The 23,071-nt window shown below is 22.8% G+C and overlaps 6 protein-coding genes across 6 annotated transcripts; 4 read left to right on the top strand and 2 right to left on the bottom strand.

Moving 5' to 3' along the window:
• PY17X_0208500 (EF hand domain-containing protein, putative) lies at window positions 1–837 on the top strand (the record flags this gene model as incomplete). The annotated part of the gene is made up of 2 exons (XM_022957955.1): window positions 1–137; window positions 339–837. The coding sequence occupies 2 exons, from the start codon at window positions 1–3 to the stop codon at window positions 835–837; spliced, it is 636 nt and encodes a 211-aa protein (XP_022811361.1).
• Window positions 838–1,923: 1,086 nt separating this feature from the next.
• Window positions 1,924–3,075, top strand: PY17X_0208600 (V-type proton ATPase subunit C, putative; the record flags this gene model as incomplete). The annotated part of the gene is made up of 1 exon (XM_721191.2): window positions 1,924–3,075. The coding sequence occupies one exon, from the start codon at window positions 1,924–1,926 to the stop codon at window positions 3,073–3,075; it is 1,152 nt and encodes a 383-aa protein (XP_726284.1).
• A 1,298-nt stretch (window positions 3,076–4,373) lies between these two features.
• On the top strand, window positions 4,374–6,461 carry PY17X_0208700 (conserved protein, unknown function; the record flags this gene model as incomplete). Its single annotated transcript, XM_721190.2, has 1 exon — window positions 4,374–6,461. The coding sequence occupies one exon, from the start codon at window positions 4,374–4,376 to the stop codon at window positions 6,459–6,461; it is 2,088 nt and encodes a 695-aa protein (XP_726283.2).
• A 518-nt stretch (window positions 6,462–6,979) lies between these two features.
• On the bottom strand, window positions 6,980–8,545 carry PY17X_0208800 (ribonuclease D; the record flags this gene model as incomplete). The annotated part of the gene is made up of 1 exon (XM_722513.2): window positions 6,980–8,545. The coding sequence occupies one exon, from the start codon at window positions 8,543–8,545 to the stop codon at window positions 6,980–6,982; it is 1,566 nt and encodes a 521-aa protein (XP_727606.2).
• Window positions 8,546–10,735: 2,190 nt separating this feature from the next.
• Window positions 10,736–13,314, top strand: PY17X_0208900 (uncharacterized protein; the record flags this gene model as incomplete). The annotated part of the gene is made up of 2 exons (XM_719510.2): window positions 10,736–12,101; window positions 12,245–13,314. 2 exons carry the CDS (start codon window positions 10,736–10,738, stop codon window positions 13,312–13,314), a joined length of 2,436 nt encoding a protein of 811 aa, XP_724603.2.
• A 1,500-nt stretch (window positions 13,315–14,814) lies between these two features.
• Window positions 14,815–21,609, bottom strand: PY17X_0209000 (asparagine-rich antigen, putative; the record flags this gene model as incomplete). The annotated part of the gene is made up of 1 exon (XM_719509.3): window positions 14,815–21,609. One exon carries the CDS (start codon window positions 21,607–21,609, stop codon window positions 14,815–14,817), a length of 6,795 nt encoding a protein of 2,264 aa, XP_724602.3.
• Window positions 21,610–23,071: the final 1,462 nt, after the last annotated feature.

The raw sequence follows: 23,071 nt of genomic DNA on the forward strand, positions 1-23,071 counted from the left end.
ATGGAATTAACAGATTTTCATAATAACTATGATAGTATGGGATATGAAAATGAAGTTACAAAAAAAATTGTTTGGAAAATATTAAATAATATGAACGATCAAAATGATCTAACATTAGAAAGGATACAGCAAACCAGGTACAAACAAACACAAAAAAGAAAAATATGAAAAGATGGCATGTTATAGTAAAATGTGTGACACAGCGTATGCCAACTTTGTATGCCAACTTTGTATGCCCACTTTGTATGCCAACTTTGTATGCCAACTTTGTATGACCACTTTATTTCCCCCCCTTTTTATGACCACTTTATTTCCCCCCCTTTTATGCCCCTTTTTAGGAATAAAATTGTGAAGTATTTTTCCGAAGCAGAGTTGCTATTTAAATATTATGACGTAGGAAGGTTAGGAGAAGTCGATATAAATTTATTTCCAAAAATGGCTAGAACATTAAAACAAATATATGATTGGAATGATGTTAAAAAATTTGAAAAGGAAATGAAAATAAAAAAGATAAATAAAATGACATTACCAATTTTTTTAACATTATTAAAAAGGAAACTATTTCAAGTTATTGATTTTGAAGAAACATTTCAAAAACATTTTAATATACTTGATATGGAAAAAAAAAAAAAAATAAATATTGAAAAATTAAAAAATTTTGTTGGATCTATTGGAGATAAAATAAGTTCAGAAAATTTTGATTTTTTTATAAAATATAATATGGAAAATAATGATAAAATTGTAAAAGACAATATTATTTTTAATCAAAATAACAATCCTACAGATATCCCTTTTGATGTATATAAAGAAGTATTAACTTTTTATAAATCTTTTTAATAATACACTTGAATGTAAAATATATCATACAAATTGAGATACCCAATACATGCATTATTTTTATGAAAAATAATATATCATATGCAAATTTATACAAATTTATGCAAATTTATACAACTACAAATTGGCTTGCTTACATATGTGCTAATTTGGGGTCAAACATAATACCTTTTTATTGCCCCCAAATTAGTACTGTTTACAAAAATAAGGAAAATATAAATGTATGTATTCCATCATGAGGCTATTTATGTTTTCAAGTTTTAAAACAATTTTTTATTTCGAAATTTATTAATGTGTTGGAAATGGGAGTTTTTAAATATAGGGAATTAAAAATAAGTGTAGAAATTGTTATCAAAAATATAATTTATGTTATTTCTAGAGGTCTTGTATAAAATGTATGCGCTATATAATTGTTTATGCATGATATAAAACAATAAATTTTAAATCGTATACATACATTGCATACGTTTTGCCTTCATTTCACTTTCAATTTTCCTTTCCCATTTTTATTTCTTTTCTCTTTGGTATAATTTGTGCTACGCATAAATTACGAGCATGTAGGCAATACATGGTTGATTACATTCTTTTCTTTTTTTATTATTTTTTTTTTATTTTTATTTTTATTTTTATATTTTTTATTTTTTTATTTTTATTTTTTTTGCCCATTTGTATGTATATATCGAACTATATCGAACTATTGCACAAATGTTTACTATTTTATGCGAAGATATGTTGAAGTAGATTTTTATTTTTTATTTTGTTTTTTATTTTGCTTTTTATTTTGTTTTTTATTTTGCTTTTTATTTTGCTTTTTATTTTGCTTTTTATTTTTTATATAACTTAAAATATATTATCAATTAGCAAAGCAGTGCGTAGCTATTTTATCGCATAATTATAAAAATAATTGAAAATAATAAAACGGAATAAAAAGGGCCCTTTTTATTTTTGGAAATTGTGGAAAAGCAAAAAAAAAAGTAATATTAGCATATTTGAAAAAAATAAAACTATATGGGTAATATGTCAAAGTTTAATTAAAATATAAATGAAGAATAATATAATAAAAAAATATTAAAAAAAAAAAAAAAAATGAATGAAATGCCAATATGCTTGTTTATTGCTTGCTCAACAGGTGATAACACAAGTAGAGAATATATTTATACAATTTTGAAAAATAGATTATTAGGTAGTCATGTATGTATAGATACAAACATATTAGATGTTCCGACGAATTTAAAATTTTGCACTTTTGATGATTTATTAAAATGTGCTGATGATTTACAAAAATATGATAGTTATGCATATGGATGTTTAAAAAAAATAGAAAAAATAGCTAAAGAATATGATGAAAATATAGAATTAAAAATAATATATCAACGTCAACATATAAATATAGATCAATATATTAGACGCTTTAGTTGGGATGATGCAAAATATCCTAGAAACAGATCTCTAATTGATACTATTGACGTTATAATTAATAATATAACAAAACTTTCTGATGAAATTCAGATAAAATCTAATGTTTTAAATGATTTAAAAGAGAAAAAAAAATTATATATATCAAAACATGATACCAATAATTTTATACATAAAAATTTAAATGAAATATTAACACCACAAATTGTTAGTGAATCAGATTTTATGGAAACAGAATATATTACTACAGTTATTGCATATGTTCCAAAAGATTTAATAAATGAATGGGTGAATAATTATGAAAAATTTTCACAATATGTTGTGCCTAGATCAACAAAACAATTCAATAATTTAATTGATAAGGATGGAAATACATTATGGAAAGTTTTTGTTTTTAAAAAATTCGTAAATAATTTTATTGAAAACGCAAAAAATAAAAATTTTATTGTTAAACCATTTAAATATGATGAATCACATTATAACAATATAATGGAATCTAGAACAAAAATTGAAACCGAAGTTATAAGACAAGAAACTTTTTTAAGAAGAATGTGTTTAGCTGCTTTTTCAGATGTATTTATTGCATTTATTCATATTAATATTTTACGAGTTTTTTGTGAATCTGTTTTAAGATTTGGGGTACCTCCAAATTTTGCTTCTTTTAGTATCCGAATAAATGGAGAAAGCAAAGAAAAAAAAGTTAGAAAAAAATTATATGATATATTTTCTACTACTGATTCAATTGGAAAAAACTATGCTAAGCGTTCCGATGAAAATGACGAGGAAATATATCCATATGTCTCGGTTTCATTTAAAATATAAATAATATCAAAAGCGAATTATACTTGATCGTTTTTTTTTTTTTTTTTTTTTTTTTTTATAAATCATTAAAATGTTATATATGTTTAGAAATAAAAGCGCATTATCTATCGCGTTTTTATTAATATGTTAACGTATTTTGATGATAGTGAAAATAACTAATAAATATTATTAACAAAATAGTGTATTTTTATTGTTTATGTATATTTTTGATGAAATTTATTTTTTTTTAAATTGGTAAATATATTTAGAAGATTATAGAAACGGTAGACAAGAAAATATGAACGCTACTCATTTAGCTATTCTTTACGTTTTAGAATTAAAAATAAATTTAAATTTTGTTTTTTGCTCAAGCTTACAATATATTTAAAGCAAAAAAAATTTAATAATTAATTTATTATAAATATGCTTTAAATAAAATGCTAAAATTTAATATGAAAGTAGATATACATGCAAAACTATACATATAGTATGTGTGATTCTTTTTTGTTATTTTAACCAATTTGAAACTTTGAATTTGGGGACATATAATAAAATTGAACAAATTATATCTTCATTTTGTGGGGGCTGAAAAATATTTTATGATTTTATTTTTTAACTTTGCATCAGATTAAATATTTGAAATATTATTGTTTCTTTCTTTTCTTTTTGTTGGTATTTGTTAATTGTTTATAGCTCTTTTCTATATAATACAAAATTTTTAAGGAAATTAAATAAATTTGATTCATATATTATTAATTTTTTTAAATATTTTATTGAAATATACAAAGAAAAATATATTATTTTAATTTTTTTATTTTTTGCAAATGTGTAAAAGTGTGCAATGTAACTATGCTTATGTACCAGCAGAACAAAGAAATGTACATCATTACCAAAATGCTTTCATCTTTTTTTTAAATATACGTCATTACAAAATGTTTTCATCTTTTTTTTTAAATATTCACCATTTAGGGGTTCAAATAAAAGAAAGAAAAAAAAAAAAAAAAAAAAAAAAATTGTAAGCACATACAATAATAAAATTATATTTAATAAATATACAGTTTTTTCAAAATTTTGAATTTTTTCATAAAAATAGTAATTTAAAACAATATTTGGAAAAAATAGTTAATAACACAAAAAAGGCGAAACAAATAAAGGGATGGCTGAAAATATAAAAAAAATGAAATTAGTGTAAAACAGAAACGCAAGATAGTAAACCATTCGCTAGTTTATCGTATAGTAAATATATACACACATTTGTATGCTCACATTTGCATGACCCTTATACATAGTAGTAAATACAGATCTTCCCTACTTATGCAATGTTGCAGAAATATTACCAAAGCGAGGAAAGGGATGGGTTTGTCCGTATACACTATTTTAAAAAGATTGAAACAGAAAAAATAAGTAAGAGCTTGCTGGAATTGGAAAACATGTTTCAAATAGAAGACATATTTTTAGACATGTACATAAATGAAAAGGAAAAAAATAATTTTGATTTTTATATAAATAATATATTAGATGATTTTACTAATAATAATAATTTAGAAAAATGGATAAATATAGATATTAGTAATATATATAATTATATTATATATGACAATAAATATTTTAATGATATAATAACAGATAAAAAAGGATACTTAATATTAAAATTAAAATATACAAATGAAAATAAAATTATTACATCTTATTTTAAAGTTAATTGTCGAAATGCTCAATGGGATAACGAAAAGAAAGTATGGCATATACCTTTATTTTATATTTTTGAAATATCAAAATTAACAATATTTTTGGGGGGAACAGTTAGTGATATTGTTCTTTATTATTTATGCAAATTGTTTCATCACTTTTCGAGTATAAAAAATGTACATAATAATAGCGGGAATAATAAGCCAACTAATTTAGACCAAGGGAAAATAGAAAATGGTGATAAAATTGGAAAAAATCAAGATTTGAAAAATGATGAAAACAATGGAAACAATGAAAAAAAACAAGACATAAATAAAAAAATAACAAGCCCAAATGAAAATATAAAAGAAAATAAATCAGTGACACAAAATAATAATAATGATAAAAAAATTGAAGAAAAAGAAGAATATAACTTTGAAACTTTTGTTAAAAAAAATAAAACCCAATTCATTAAATATATAAAAAATGTAAATATTTTTAAAATAGAACATATAATAATAAATAATGTTGTAAAAAGTGATACATTAAATATAAAAATTTTACCATATAATGAACAAGTTATTAAAAAAATAAAAGAAACAAATTTATTTCATTGGGATAAAGAACAAAATATTTGGCTAGTCAAAAAAAAATTTTTTAAAACTTTTTATGTCAATGTAATAAAATTTTTTGAATATAAAATTTGTTCTTACTATGATTTTTTTAAATTTTCAAAACAAAAGCTAGTTGATGGTGATTTAGGAAAAATAAATATGAACAGTTCAGGTGAACAAAAAGAAATAATAAAAAAAAGAAATTATGATAATACATCACAAGAAATTGTAAATAAAAAAAAAAAGACAAATGATAAAATGTGTAAACTTAAGGTTTATTATGAAAATACAGATTCTTCTTATTCTGATGAATTACAACCAAATGTTGACGCAAGTTATTATGAAGGTCGAGAGTTAGTAAATACAATAAAATTAGTTGGTGCAGCAAATAATTATTATAAAGAAATAATATATAATAAATTAAATAAAATAAAAAAACTTAAACCTCCAAATTATGCATATGACCCTAAAGGATGTATGACAAAAAGTGGAGCCGGAACTAAAGGAATAGAAATATATGATATGCCAAGTGATATAAATGAATGGAATAAAATTAGTTTTTGCATAGTTCCTAATGATTATAAAAAAAATTTAGATTTATATGACCCTGCAATATTATGTAGTTTAGTTAGTGATGTATATATGCTTAAAGAAAATGCTCTTGATATTATTTTAAAAAAATATAACAAATGGCCAGAATATAGTGATGTATTTTGGAATAATATATGTGCAGAAAATGAATTTATAGTCAATAATAAAAGTTTTAACACACGACAAAAATTAGCTCATGATCGATTATTTAATAAACAATATTTTTATATTTTTAATATTGATAGTATCAAACAATCAAATTATTATGATCCATTATTTTTGTGTAAAACATTAATTAAATTAGGAGAAGGCGTTTTAGTGTCAGATCCAATTGATGCAGATTATGTGATTATACATAATTCAGAAGATTCAAATGCAATTAGTTTTTATACTTGTTTACAAGAAACATATAAAAACCAAAAAAAAAAAAAAAAAAAACTTCCTTTATTTGTTACTCCGAATTTTATATATGATTGTATTTTGAATTATTCAGTGTCTTACCCCTCAAAAAGTAAAAATCATTTTTGCTTTTAATTTAAAAAAAATATGTGTGCATAAATTAATTAATTTTTGCCTGACCGTTTTTTTTTTTTTTGCATTAAATATACATGAATAGCTGTTGCTATATTTTCCTGTTGGAAACTAAAACTTTTTAAGTAAATATTTTTTTTAAATTTTCAAAAAAAAAAAATATAATTTTATTTCGGCTAGCTTTTTATTTAAAATGAAAAATGTAATAATAAAAGCTCAAACAAAAGCTCAAACAAAAGGATTGAAAAAAAAACTAAAAAACTAAAAAATTAATAACGTTATAATATAAAGGTGATTACAAAGCACACCATAATTACAAATAAGCAAATTTAATGTATAGCATATTATAGGGATGCAAACAAATATGTGTGTATGCTTATAGGGATTTTTTATTTTATAATTATTTTTTTTTCCAGTAATAAATTTATCTTGATTATACACACATGCACAAAAAAAATATCTTAACTTGGCATATCTTAACTTGGCACATCTTAACTTGGCACATCTTAACTTGGCATATCTTAAATTGTAGTCATATTTTGAATATAGCTTAAAATTTCATTGCAGCATTTTATCTCATGATCATAGTTCCAAGAATGCAACTTAATTAAATAACTATTATTTTCAACATTCTTTAAACCCAAAATAATTTTATACGACCCATTTGAATAATGCATTTCTTCCACAAAAGAAATATTATTAATTTTTGAACAAGTAACTTTTATTTTATTTTTTAAATTGTTAATAATATATAATTTATCTTTTTCTATATATCCATACCCTTTTTGCGCTTCACAAAGTTGGCCACTTTCTTTTGGGGCTTCACAAAGTTGGTCACTTTCTTTTGGGGCTTCACAAAGTTGGTCACTTTCTTTTGGGGCTTCACCAATTTTGCCACTTTCGTTTTTCGTTTTATCGTCAAATGTTTTTTCCAACTGCAAACATTGGCTAGCTTTTTCATTTTGTAACGATTTATTAAATATGGCATTATTTTTATAGTTTATCATTTCGTGGTTTATGTCATTTTGGACAATTTTATTTTTTGAAGATAATTTTTCATATTCTGGATTTTCATTTAAGCAAATTTTATTAACCTCATTATGTTTAACATAGCAATTTTCATTATTCAAATTAATAAAAAAAGATTGGTCAATTTTATTTTGTTTTTCTAAAGATATGTAAACTTCTCTTGAAGCATAGGAATCGTTAGCTGCATACATGATCTGTTCTTCATTTAGATTTTTACATAACCAATTTGATAATCTATATTCTTTGTCTAAATGTTTTTTTAAATATTTTTTTACTAAATTTTGTAAAGAAGGTGGATATATATAATTATCAATAGAATAATTATATAAATCAAATACATTATTAATTTTTATATTTTTACTTAAAAACATATCTTGATCATTTTTTATATCATGACACACTTTAATTATTTTTTTATTTTCTAAAACTGTTTTAACAGACAAAGGAATTTCTCCATTTAAATTATTAATATTAAAAACAAAACATATATCATTTGAACACAATTGAATTAAGCATAGTTTTTTATTTTCTATAATTTTTCTTGACTTATCAATATAGCCATTTGTTTGTATAGATTTAAATTTATCCTTAACTGTACATCCTTTTTTAGTAGCATTTATGTAAGTGTCGACATTATAATCAGTATTTTCGTTTGATATCTCAACATATTTATTATTAAAGTTTGTGTTCTTACTTTTTTTTATACATACTTGATCTGAAATTAAATTAGTTATTCTTTTATTTGTCTCTTTATTTAATATTATATTTGATATTTCTTCTATCGCTTTTTTTTTTCGATTTTTTGACAAATATTCATAATTATTACAATTTTCATCAAAGTTAATCATAAATTCAGTATCAAACCCTAGAATATTATTGTTAAAATATTTTAAAATATCCTTATTATATTTTTCAGCATTTTCTTCATTTACATAAATAATATTACCAGGGAATTTTAGAGAAACTAATTGAGCTGCATTCTCGATTTTCGAAAATTTGGGGCTAACATGAAATTCTACAGGCACACTTGAAAACGCTTTTTTCAAAATGTGCAACATTTTATATATAAAAGAAAAAATTAATTAATCACTGTCATTTGTTTTTTCGAAACAATTGATAAAATTAATTTTTGTAGATATTTTATTTTCACTAAAATCGCTATTCCATAAATATATTAAGTACAACTAGCTAAATACCCTCCCCCCCAAAAAAAAAAAAAAAAAAAAAAAAAAAAATAATATATATATATGTATATATATAAATATTACGTGCCTCTATATATGGATATACCAAATGAAGCAAACCATTCCTATGGCCGGTAATTAGAACTTTTGAAATAAAAGAGATACACTTAGATAACTTAAAATGAGATATTTTCAATATAAAATAATCCCTAAAAAATTATATGAGATATAATATAAATTATAGTATAGCTGTGCGGTATAATCGCTTGTTGAAAAGAACGAACAAAAGAACAGAATTTTACTAAAATATTTATAATGATAAAACTGAAAAATTGATAAATGATCTTTACCAATTTTGCACACAATAAAAAAAATATAAATTTTTTTATTCTTTTTGGTAATTTATACATTTACTTTTAATCTTTGTCTCCATCATTTTTTTTATTTTTATTTATTCCTTTTATATTATATCTCATTTTTCACTATAGACTATTATATAAAGTATTAAAATAAGGACAAAAATATTGTAAGCGATATTAATAATATTATACCCACTGATTTAATTGTTGATTTGAATGTTTAAAAATTATATAACTATAGGGTTGGTATAAATAACAATACTACAATGGGTGTGGTAGAAAAAGTAATGAAATAACGACATTAAGAATGCATAAATTTTATGAAATAGAAACATTAAGAATGCATAAATTTTATGAAATAGCAAACATTAAGAATGCGTAAATTTATTTATGTATTATACATGTATCGTCTTGTATGCTAACACAATTAATTGCGTATATTTGTGATTGTTCATTTTGTTCGCTTTCCTTTTTTGCTTATTTTATTATGTATATTAATTTTCAAACATTTTTGCCACATAATAATATTTATGCAAACATATAAACATTCTGTATATATGTGTGTAATTTTTGTTTCTTTATATATTTCGTTATGTTGAATATTTACTTCAATTTTTTTCACTTATACAATTATTATCATAAATATTTTTTTATATATACACGGTATTTTTATATATACACAGTATTTTTAATATATACACGGTATTTTTAATATATACACAGTATTTTTAATATTTTACATGAATATTTTTAATACTTTACATGAATATTTTTTTTTTCACAAAATTTATAAACAATCAAAATATTACATATCCCCTATTTAAAAATACAAATTTAATATATCCATATTGTTGTTGATATGTTCATTTTTTTTTAATCTTATTTTTACTTAGTGCATTTAGTATCATAATAAGGCAAAAAAAAAAAAAAAAAAAAAAAAAATGGGACATACCAAAACATTCCATAAATGAACACTTATATATAGTATATCATATATGTTCCAATATGTGTGTATTTTTTATATGCACATAAATTGTTGTGTGCATTTATTCATTAAACTATTTTTATATTTATTTAATCATTTTTGTGTATAACTTGTTAATTTGGGGTTTACTTTAGTGTACATGGGTTTTTAAAATGTGTACATATTATATATATCAAAAATGAATTAAAAAAAAAAAAAAAAAAGGGAAAATAAAAAATAAGAGAGAGAGATAAAATAAAAAGGAACAGATAAGAAAAAGAATATATAAAATTTTTTTACAGGAATTATTTCATAATGAAAATTATGATATAATTTTAATATGTAAAAGACCAACACACACAAAAAAAAAAAAAAAAAAAAAAAAAAAATATAATAAATTAAGAAAATATACAGTTATATATATATGGTATAATTAAGTGTTTATTTGAAAGGGAAATACAAATAAACATCAATTTAAGGAAATCCCTTTAATTTAATACCATATAAATTGGCCTTTATTTTTGAGGCCTTATTATATTTTTTTTTATTCTTATACAACAAAATTAGTTGTCTTATAGTTATTATCGAATGCTTATAAATTTTTATTTTTTTTAGTCAAGTAAAATACAGCCTTAATTGTGTTGTGTATTGTTTTGGTTTTGTAAAAAAAAAAAAAAAAAAAAAAAAAAAACAAAACAAAATAAAACAAAATAGAACAAAACAAAATAAAATAGATAAAAAATGCCTGGCGATAATAACTGTTTTTATAACATAAATTTGAGCATTCACAAAATATTCAACCCTAGATATAGTGCTCCGAATAAAATAAATGATGAAAATAAACCTGCGAATAAAAAAAGAAGATGTACAGTATCATATATAAATGAAAGAAATGTAATACAAAAATATAATAATGATTATTTAAATTATAATTTTAACAATTCAATAACTAAAAGACGAAAATGTTCTCCAAATTTAGCATATCCTAACAAAAAATATTCACCACTTTTAAATAGAAGAGAGTTAAGAAATAGTGTTAACCAAAGTATAAAAAAAAGTGAAGTTTTAAGATCTATAGTTAGTGAAACTATTGAAAAAAAAAAAACAGAAAAAAGTGGGAATAAAGATAATGAAAATTTTTTTAATATAAATAAAAAAGCATATTATCTTAGTAGATATTCGGAAGATAATAATTCAAATGGAATAGAAAATGTTAAAGATAAAAAAAATATTAAATTATATTTATCTGGAAATAATAAAGTAGGTTCTACAGTAAATCTTAACGAATCATTTATAATGAGTAATTTGGCTCAAAGTGAAAATTGTTTTAGAAATAAAAATATGGATAGTTTAAATACGTTTCGAGAAAATATTCCAATTTATGTTAATTCTCAATCAACATTTTCTAGTTTTAATTTTGATAGAGATATTGAAAATAAATATGTAAAAAAAATATTACAAGATAATTGTCAAACAGTAGACAATGAGCAATTTAAACAAAATGAAAAACATAACATGATGCAAAATTCGTGTCGAATAAAAAATAAATATTCTTATATCACAGATATGAATCATATTGAAAAACAAGAATTAGAAGATGATAATAATGAAAAAATTAAAAAAAATAAATATATATTAATGAATAATAATAACAATAGAAACATTATTAGTAATAACCACAATGATAAACCAAATAGGAATACTATAACAAATTCTTTAAAAAGAAGACATAGTATTCAGTTTGAAAAAGAACATGAAAAATATAATTATTCAGATTCAATTTATGTTAATAAACGATTTAAAGAAAACGATAAAAACGATAAAAACGATAAAAATTGTAAAAGTAGCACACGTCGACATAGTGATGTTATTAATTCTAATTCTATAAATAGCATATATATGAATAATATGAGAAATTCTGTTAATTTTCAAAATAATATGGATCTGAATATGGCTAGACAATATAATACATCTAATAATTCACATAATTTTAAAAACATAGATGTCAATAAAAATGCAAAGGACCAAAATGAAGAAAAACCATGGTTTAAAAATTGCTTCTTGAAAAATGATGGCATATTTGACAATCACCAAGGAATTCGAAAGAGTGAGTTTTAATGCGCAACTTTGCGTTTTTTCATCGTTTTTCAATGTTTTTCAATTTTTTTCATTTTTTCATTTTTTCATCGTTTTTCTATCCCTTTCCATCTTTTACGTTTTTTCAATGTTTTTCATTTTTTTCAATTTTAGAAAAAGTTGATAGCGCAAACTCGAATGGACATGACGGAACCAATTTGAAGAATGATGCAGAATACCTTTTTAGCACCGAATTTTTTAAAGACGTTTATTCGAATATTCAAAGAAAAGGAGAATTAAATTTTATTGACGAATTATTGGAAAAGGATAGCGAATATTATATTAGCAAAAGTAAATTAAATAAAATTGTTGAAAATGCAAAAAATAAAGAAACAAAATATCATTATATAGATAGATTGTTTTTGTATAGACATGCAAAACATGTAGTAGGAGATAAAGAATATGAAGCATATAAAAATAAATGTAGATCTAAACAAAAATATTTAGATGTACCTTTTCCAAATTTATCAGAAATTATGAATCTTCATCCTATTAGTGATTTAGACGAAATAGATGATAGTGATGAATTTTATGGAGCAGAAGTAAAACTACTTGAAGATTTTTATTCTAAACCCCCTAAAACCAAACAACATAATAAAATATGTAAATTTTTTGATAAAAAAAATGATTTTGAAAATAAAATAATAATAAAAAAACGACATCCAATAAATAAACCTAATAATGATCTATATGTATTAGGAACTAGAGAAAAATTAATAAATTTAATGAATAAATTTAAAAGAGAAAAAGATTCTTTTTTTGAAAAAATATTAGATGCACCAGATTTTTCGAAATTATTAGAACCTGTACATTCAGTTAATGAAAGCTTTTTATTATCACATCAATTATTTAATCTTCAACATGCTGCACAATTTGGTCCAGTTGTTTATCTTATAAAAACAGAAGATGAAAAATATATTTATAGAGCTATTGAAGTAAGTAAACTATATGAAGATAAAGTTAAATCAATTCTTGACAATAAAAAACATAATAGTGATAATAAAGAACGAAATGATGGTTATGATTGTTATTCAAATGAAAGATATCCATTCTTACATGAACTAGATGTAAAATACTATCTCAAAATACCAATGAGTACAGGATGGAATCATTTTTGCTATTTGAAAAATCAACATAATGTTCTTTTTTTTAGACGACTTAAAAATCCATCAGCTATACAATAATAATATTATTAATGTAATCTATAAGTTCTAGTTCACTTTTTCTTTACATATAAATATTATATTCCACTATCTCTATATTTTACCTTTGTTTTTCATTTGGTTTATACGTTATTTTCATGTATTGTTTTATTTACATACAAACCGCACATGAATATGTGCCATATTGTTTTAGCCACATTTTAATGTTTGGTTAATGAATTGCATAAACTGATTAGAATAACAAATTTTCAGTTTGGCATTTTTCCTATCCCTATTTTTGTAATAATAGTTGTAATTATCATAAACATATAACCAATATATATTACACATTTTTTTTTCCTTATAAAATATTCAAATTAATAGAAAAAAGTGTTCTTAGGAACTTGCCCACAATTATGTATTCATATTCATATTCATATGCATATTCATATGCATCTACATCTGGTTATCCTTTCATGCATTGTATGGAGGCCATTATTTTTTTTTTTGCTGTGCTAACATTTTTTAATTTTTTCAAACCATAAACATTGACAAATACTAATTGAAATTAATATATTATACAAGTTTATGTGTTGTTAGAGCTACAATAATTCAAAACACAAAGTAGGAAAGTATTGGGAAATTTCGAATATAATATAACGGGTGGTCTATGTAAGCATATGTCACTTAAGGTGGTCATAATATATTTCCTGTGCATATGCACACATTTTGTTGTCAAATAAAACGGCTTTGTAAACACATTAAAATAATAAACTAAACATATGGGTAGTACAAATAGGGCCAAAAGCATAAGAATAAAAATGAGAATGAAAATGCGAATAAAAATGAGAATAAAAATGAGAATAAAAATGAGAATAATAAAAATAAACAATATATGCATTATAGGAATAAACAATGTATGCATTATAGGAATAAACAATGTATGCATTATAGGAATAAACAATGTATGCATTATAGGAATAAACGATGTATGCATTATAGGAATAAACAATGTATGCATTATAGGAATAAACGATGTATGCATTATAGGAATAAACAATGTATGCATTATAGGAATAAACAATGTATGCATTATAGGAATAGGTATAAAAGATAGATGAGTATAAAATAAAAAAAAACGGGGTCACAAATACAGAATATGCTAAATATGTTGGTGTCGGTACATTCACGTGTTCATGCATGTTTATGAAATTCATATCCATGTAATGCATGACCATAGAAATATTTACATTTAAATATTTACATATAAATATTTACATTTAAATATACATGTCACATATGCACACTATATTCATCTTATTTTATAATTGTAGAAAAGATGAATAAATTTATAAGAATAAAAAAAACTGCCAAAAAATGCGGATTTATTTTATCTCATTTTTAATTATATTAAAAAAAATATGTTTTTTTTTTTAATGAAAATTTACACCCCCCCCTATATATGTTTGTTGGAAAAGATAAAGGGCAAAAGTCTCAAAATAAACATAGAATGTGTATATATATATCCCTCATTTTTACTATTTATATTTTTTTTACAGTAAAATTGCTAGCATCGGGGTCATTCTTATTGGAACTGTTTTTTCTGTTATAACTACCTTTGTAAAAAACGCTATGAATTTCGATATTATTTGCATAACCATTAATACTATCTTTCGAGGATTTGTCAGGGTATATCGTTAACTTATTATTACAAAGTGTGTTTTCATTGAGATAGGACCCATTATCTTTCATTCCAACATTGGGAACCTTTTTCTGATCCACAACATTGCCTGAACAACCTGCATCTACTTTTTGTTTTTCTTCATCCAAAATTATTACATTATCATTCTTTTTCTTTTTTAAAAAATTAAAGTTATTATTATTACTTTTATTATTTTTTGAAAGAGGTGAACAATTTTTACCACTAGAAGTAGCATATGAGCCATTATTAAATAAAATATTCTCATTTTTTTTTGCATTTTGTTTAAAATATGTTTTATTATATAAAGAATATCCTTTATTACTTTTTTTTACACTAACTTGGGAAGAATTATTTGGGTTTACATTATCATTTCTATAACATTGCCAACTGCCTACATCACCACTATCTATTCCCACTTTTTTATTTGTACAATCTTCTTTATTATTTTTATAAATCAGCAATTTATTATCTTCTTCATTAATTGTTATGTTGTTCGAATTTTCACCGTCTAATTTATTTTTTTTTATTAAAATTTTTTTATAATTATTATTTATCACCCCCCCAAATTTTCTATTTCTATTATATGTTTCATTAACTTTATTATCATTTTTTACTGTATTAATAATTTTTTTAACATCTTTTTTATTTCTTTCTTTAAAATTGTTTTCATCGTCTTCTGCTTTGTTCATCATATCGTTTACTACAGTTTTATCAAAGTTGCTTCCAACGTCTTGTTTCACCTTGTTTAACTCATTTTCATTCGAATTATAACAATTTTGTTCATCTCTATGCTTATTATAGCTTATTTTTCTATTTTCATTATTATTACTATTATTATTTTTTGTATTAAATATGGTCATTCCCTTTCCATGCTCCTCAACTATAGTATGCTTACCAATATCATTTTTTGTTTCCCTAAAAATTTTAACTGTTCTATTATCATTGATATCTTTATTATTATTATTATTATTATTATTATTATTATTATTATTATTATTATTATTATTATTATTATTATTATTATTATTATTTTTTTTTTCATTTATCGAAATATTATGTTTTGGTAATGCGCTCATTTCAGTATGACCATAACTAAGCATAGTTGAATCATCTTTATTACTACCCGGATTTGTAAAACTATTATATATATTATACTTTTTAACAACCTGATATTTTTCTTCACTTTCATCAGCATTTTTTTGGTTATTCCATATTTTTTTCACATTTTTTTTTATATTATTTGGTGAATTTTTTCGGCGTGTATCCATATAATTATTATCAAAACGATAGTTTGTCTTCATTTTGTAATTGTTACGATAGTTGAATGTGCCATTCCAGTTTTTCGTATAATTTTCATGATCATAGTTGGTAGAATTACCCTTCCCAGAATATTTGGCTATACAATTCATATCATTTCCATTTTTTCCACAACTTTTAACAAAATCAGGGGTTGATAGATCATCTGAATTTCCATTACCTCGTGAATTACGATTAAAATTTGCACCACTTCCATTGTTGTTACTTTTATTATGATTTATATAATTATCATTGTCAATGAAAGAAGAAGTGTTAGCTACATTTTCATAATTATTTATACCAGAATATTTTGTATTATTAAAAAAATAACCACTATTTTCTTTATCTCCATTTCGGTTTATGTTATTTAAATACTTTCTATTAGCATTACCACTATAGTTGTATATATTTTTGTTCACCTCATGATAACGGCTATTCATATTTTTACAATTGTTGTTCCCTTCGACAGAGTAATTGTAACTTTTATAATTGTATGGTGTGGTATTACAATTATATGAAACATTGGTGTAATTATCACAATTCCCGAAATTGTTTGAACTATTAAAATTATAATTGTTACAAAAATTATTATTTCCACCATTCCCACCATATGGTGGTATATATATACCATTATCTTCATTGTTAATTTCGTTGTTTATTTCTTTATGTGTATCAAAATTATGAGTCTTTAATATCTCGCCTGCAAAAGATGCCGCTCCTATGTGATGATTCGAATATTTTCCTTCCCAATTTTTGTTCACATTAGTATTTGAATTTACAACATGGTTATTATTAAATTTATTATAATATCGATTCGCATTAAACTCGACACCTATATTATTGTAATAATTTAAGTTATTTGTATTACTATTGTTCTGGTTATTTTTTAAATATATATTATTATTTACATTCATATTTTTTTTATTTTCCTGATTTTCAATATAAACATTATTAACACGATTAATATCCGTATTATTAATATAAACCTTATTCTTTCCAATAGACTCGCTTTCTATCGCTAAATAATTTTTTAAATCACCTTTTTCGTTATAACTAATGTTCAATTTTTTAGAATTTAATTTTTTTTGATGATGAGAATCATTCAAGTCCCCTACCATAAAGTTAATGCTATTGTTTCTATTATTCCGAACTTTTTTACCATTACTAGTGTTTCTATCACAATTGATTTTTAAGTTGTTTTTGCTATGGCATTTTTGAGACTCATAGTTATAATTTTTTCGGTTTTTGTTGTATTTTAGGTGACTTATTTTATCATTCTCTTCATAACCCTTACCGTCAATGACATTTGGAGACTCTTTCATCTTCAATAAAGTATGCTTAGTTTTTGCGTCCGAAAAAATGGGAGCTAAGCCGAAATGTGTGTTATCTTTTTCATTGATATTATTTTTATTGTTTATTTTATAATTTGGTTCCTCAATATTTTGTCTTTCGTTATATATACAAAGAAATGTATTATGTGTTTTAATATTATAATCGAAATTAAACTCCCCATTAAAGTTGTAAAAAGTGTGATTAATTAAATTTTCTGTTTTTTTTAAAGAGATATTCTTATTTATAATGTTGTGTATATCATTATCCACAGATTTTTTTTCATAATTTTTGTTAGGATTATCAAAATGAGACTCAGTATTTACAACATGTGCAACATTGCTTTTGTTAGAATCCTCGTAATTTAATGCACATTTATCTGATTTAACGTTGTAACCATATAATCTTTCCTTTTGGTTTTCTAAATTATTATTTAAACTCGATGAGTAAGTTACTACATGTGGTAAACTTATTTTTAATTCAGTCTGGCCAATTTCTTTATGCACATATTTATCTAGGATTTTTTTTTCGGATTCATCATTACCAATTGTGGTATTATCACACGAAAACAAAGTTTCTTCATCATTTATATTACTGTCACAATTATATATATATTTATTTAATACACTTTTAAATTTTTCAGTGTTTACTGATTGCATAAAATTTCTCATATGAGGTTTTGTCATGGATACTTCTAAATTTTTAATATAATTATCTTTACAATTATATATGTTTTCTGATTGAGACCTATTATGGATGACGCGCTGTTTTTGTATTATTTTTTTATCGTTACAAATGTCATTTTCTCCAACATTATTATCTCTCATTTCTGTTTCTTGATAATTTTCTGGAAAAGAAAGTGCTTTATTTATTTTACTTGATTTGGGTTCATTGTTCGAAGTAATATTTTTCACATTTTTTAAAATATTTTTTCGTTTTTTTCGGTTTTTCCGTTTTTTCTCATTTGCACAAATAACTTCTTTTTTCTTCATTTCTATAAAATTATCTCCAGATTTAGCTAAAGAACAACGGGATTTATTTGTATAAGAAGTAGTATTTTTTTTATCGCCTTTACAGAAAGCATTGTTTTCTTTAAAATATGGCAATTCTGATTTATAGCAGTCCAACGTCTCATTTTGTATGCATCCCGTTTTTTTACTATCAATGCTGATATTTCTATTATTTATACTGGCAGATTTATTGAAAAAATTGTTCATATTTTCATTTCCAACATATCCAAATTGAATAAAAGATTCTTCAGTTTTATTCAGTGCACCTTTCCCATCAGATGAGCATATCATAACCGTACTTTGAGTTGACTCTTTTTTTATATCAAATACTGTATAATCATTTCCTAAATCTGAAAAAATTGTAAATATACCTTGTTCACTATTAGTATCATCATTTTTTTCCAAAAATAAAACATCATTATCATTGTATTTATTTTCAGGGATGTTCAGAGTATCGTTTTTTATATGATTCATTTCAATTTGTTTTTTATTTGTATTCAAAGAAATATTTTTCATTTTCGTAATATCCATTTTATTTTTAGAAAATTTCGAATTTTTTCTTTTATTTGAATTATATAAGGAATTATTATTATTTTTTAAAGTAGACACACAAAGATTGTCGACCATATCGATGAGACTAATGTTTTGATTGCTATTTTCCTCTTCATTATTTTTCTTATTATAAATACTATAATCCAAATAATTTTTAACTAAAATTGGAGCATTTTTAGGAATTTTTTCTAATTGGCATTCTATGTTTTTTGTGGATTGGGGAAGATTATTTATTTTGATACTTTCTTCTTTTTCATTCTCATGCTCGCCGTGGTCGTTAATTGCATTTACATTGTTTTGTTTATCATTATTATTACTACTATTATAAGATTCGGTATTCTGATTTTTACTAATTTTTTCATTTTTTTCATTTATCACAAATTCATTATCTTTTAATTTTGAATTACAAGCATTGTCGTCCAAAATATTGGTATCACCATTTTCCACGACAAGCTTTATATCTACTTTGTTACTTTCCGATTTTTTGTTTTTTTCATCAATGCAACTTAATTCGATGTTATAATTTTCTCTATCATTACTATCTTTACATGCTTCTTTAATTTTACAATCAATGTCTAACTTTTTATAATAATAATTACCATTATAGTTACCATCGTTGTTATCATATGATATGTGCTTCCTTCTGGAATACCTAGTGTTTGCGTTATTGCGATAATTAAAATTGTATGCATTGCTATAATACTTAATTGAAGTATTTTTTTTTCCATAATTATTTTTATTAAATACAAACTTTGAATTGTTTCCATTATTATATTTTCCATTCTCTTCATGATTTGCATCAGGATATTGATAACCATTATTAATATTCATCCTGGCATTATTGCCATTATTACCATCATTATTACCACCATTATTACCATCATTATTACCACCATTATTACCATCATTATTATTACCATTATTACCACCATTATTACCATCATTATTATTACCATTATTATTACCATTATTACCATCATTATTGCCATTATTAGCTTGAATTTCCTTCGCTACATTTTCGTCTAATTTCGCAATAGTAATCGGTTTTTCCTTTACACATTCTCCACTTTTTTGTATATTTATTTTGTCCTTTTGATAAGCAGAAGTATTCCAAATGGGCTCTTTCTGTGTCGTCATATTATTTTTTGCGTTTTTTTCAATATTATTATTTTGTTCTTTATTTTGGCAGCTGACATTATTTTTATTCAAATCAAAACCCATACTTTTGTCTTTATCGCAACATATTTCACTATTTGCCCCAACACCATTAGACATATTTTTTTTAGAGTTATAGTTATATTCCACTGAATTTTTTTTGCTGGGAACAAATAAATCAAAACTATTTTTAGTATTATTATATCCATTAATGCATAAATTATAATCGTTAATATTATTTGTAGTATTATAAAAGTTACCATTGTTGTTTCCATTAAACTTTATATTACTTGGAGTATCACATTTTATATTTTCACTTTTACTAGCACCATTTTTTCCTATTATATCAGGGACGTTGTTATAATTCGAAGTAGTATTTCTACTTTTAGTATGCCCAGTATTAACATGATTATTTCTGTAACTAAATGAGTCATTTCCAGCGTTATTATTGTATCTTGTGTAGTTATAATTTTCGGGAATGTTATAGCTCTCGTTAAAATATATATGACCTTTGTTATTATTCGAATTATAGGAATAACTATTTTTACAATTATTTTTATATCGGCCATAATTTTTTTTTTTTTTTTCTATAAAGGTATTTTCATTTTCAGGTGGAATAATTTGATTTTCTACATTGCAATCATTATCATTATTTTGGGGTGGTACCAATGAAATGAAGTTATTTTTACGCGTTCGATTATTTCCTTTTTTCACTATATTTTGATGGCTATTTTTTTTATCAATATCTTTAAATTTTTTATTATTTAATTCATTTTCAGCTGTAGTATTAATTTGGCATTTATCAAGCTCGTTTTTATGTTTGGGAGGTAACAATCCATTCGCCATTGTTTTGTGCTCATTATTATTGTCTACATTATTATAATAGCAATTGTTATTGTTCTGATAATTTCGTCTATTGAATTTTTCATATCCAATTCCATCTTTGATAATATTATTGTTGTTATTATAATTTTTATTTCTTCCCATATAATCATGCTCATTTCCATTATTATAATACATTTTATGATACCTGTTATTCAAATTTTTATTATAATATGTCTTTCGTGAGTTATAATTTCCATTACAGTTACTAAATATGTAATTATTATAACTTAAATAATCGACTAAATTATTTTGATTATCTCGAATATATTTGTAATTGTTGCTGCTACTATGGAGCTGTTTTTCTTTATTTGTTTTCAAATGGTTTTCTGAATTCGGGGTATGATATAGACCATTTAAGTCCTCCTTATTTTTATTATTCTTAGCTTCTTTTTCTCTAAGATTATGCATAATTCTTAATTTTTATTTAAAACAAAATAAAATGCATACACACGAAAAAATAAAGATATAAACGAATTAGCCAGACGCATGGAAATATAAGACAAATTTAAAAAACATATTATTGTAGTAAATTATTTCTTATACATACAAATATTTATATTATTCATGGCATATGAATGCAAATAAAAAATTTTATACACATATATATAGGCTATGATGAATATATAAACTATCAAATTGTTGCTAATATCATTTTATAGACTGTGTTCTCACACATACACATATACTGTTCTTATTTTGTTACGTAAAACAAATATTATATATCTATATGTATTTTTTTAAAATATTTTTTTGTAAAAACACAAAAAATAAAAATAAAACAAAAAATACTCAATATATATAAAGGCACATAAACATAAACTTGTATGCAATGTGAAGCAATTGACACAAGAATGTTTAAGAAACACACATGTTTATACATAATATGCTAGCATGTAAACATAAAACACAAAACAATATAAAGAGAATATAAAAAAAATATAAATGTTGTATAAGCTTTATATTATGTATACATATTTAAAAAATGAAATATTCAACGAATACATATAATTTACTAGAAAAAAATTATATATATTATATATATGTTTTATAAGCATACTTATTTTTGTATCTCCATTTTACGTATTATTTATATACTTTTTTTTATAGAATTATTATAGGCACTGGCTAAAAATATTTAAGTATTCTTACATTTTTTACAATCCTAACGCAAAAAAAATAAATAAAAATAAACGAATTAAACATAATAATTACACTACGTATAATAAGATATGAATAACATAACAATTCTATATTTATACATTTTTATTTTATTAGTATATTTATTTTCTTTGGAAACATATATACACATTTTATGTACATATAAACATACATATAGCAATATGTGTTAAATATCGACAATGTTTTGCATACTTAAATATAAATGCGAGAATTAAATATAATGATGCACACTTAATGGTGGAAATAAACTAATGAATTAATAAATAAAAGATAAAAAATTGGACAATGGAAAATTATAAGGAAAAATAGAAAAAAGCAAAAAATAAGATATAACTAATATGTCAAATTAATTGATAATATGCTGCAACGAATCTGGTTCTTTTTTTTTTCTTTACATTTTAATTTATCTTTCCCAAATATGATCCATTTATTTAGTGTAACATTTTAATAATTGTTGTTAGGAAAACATGTAAGTGATAAATACGTAGAAAACAAATATGAAACTTCACATAATTAAGTATGAAATGCATATGTAAAATTAATACATGTATATATAGTACCCACAAATAAATTTAAGAACGGTATAGCTCTTGGTAAAATACAATTCTGCACATGTTGGCTTATGATTAAAATAACTTAATAAACATAAAGGAGAAATCAAATTAATGAATAATCTATATGCCCACAAAAA

Source organism: Plasmodium yoelii (assembly GCF_900002385.2).
Source record: "Plasmodium yoelii strain 17X genome assembly, chromosome: 2".
Classification (NCBI taxonomy): Eukaryota; Apicomplexa; class Aconoidasida; order Haemosporida; family Plasmodiidae; genus Plasmodium; species Plasmodium yoelii.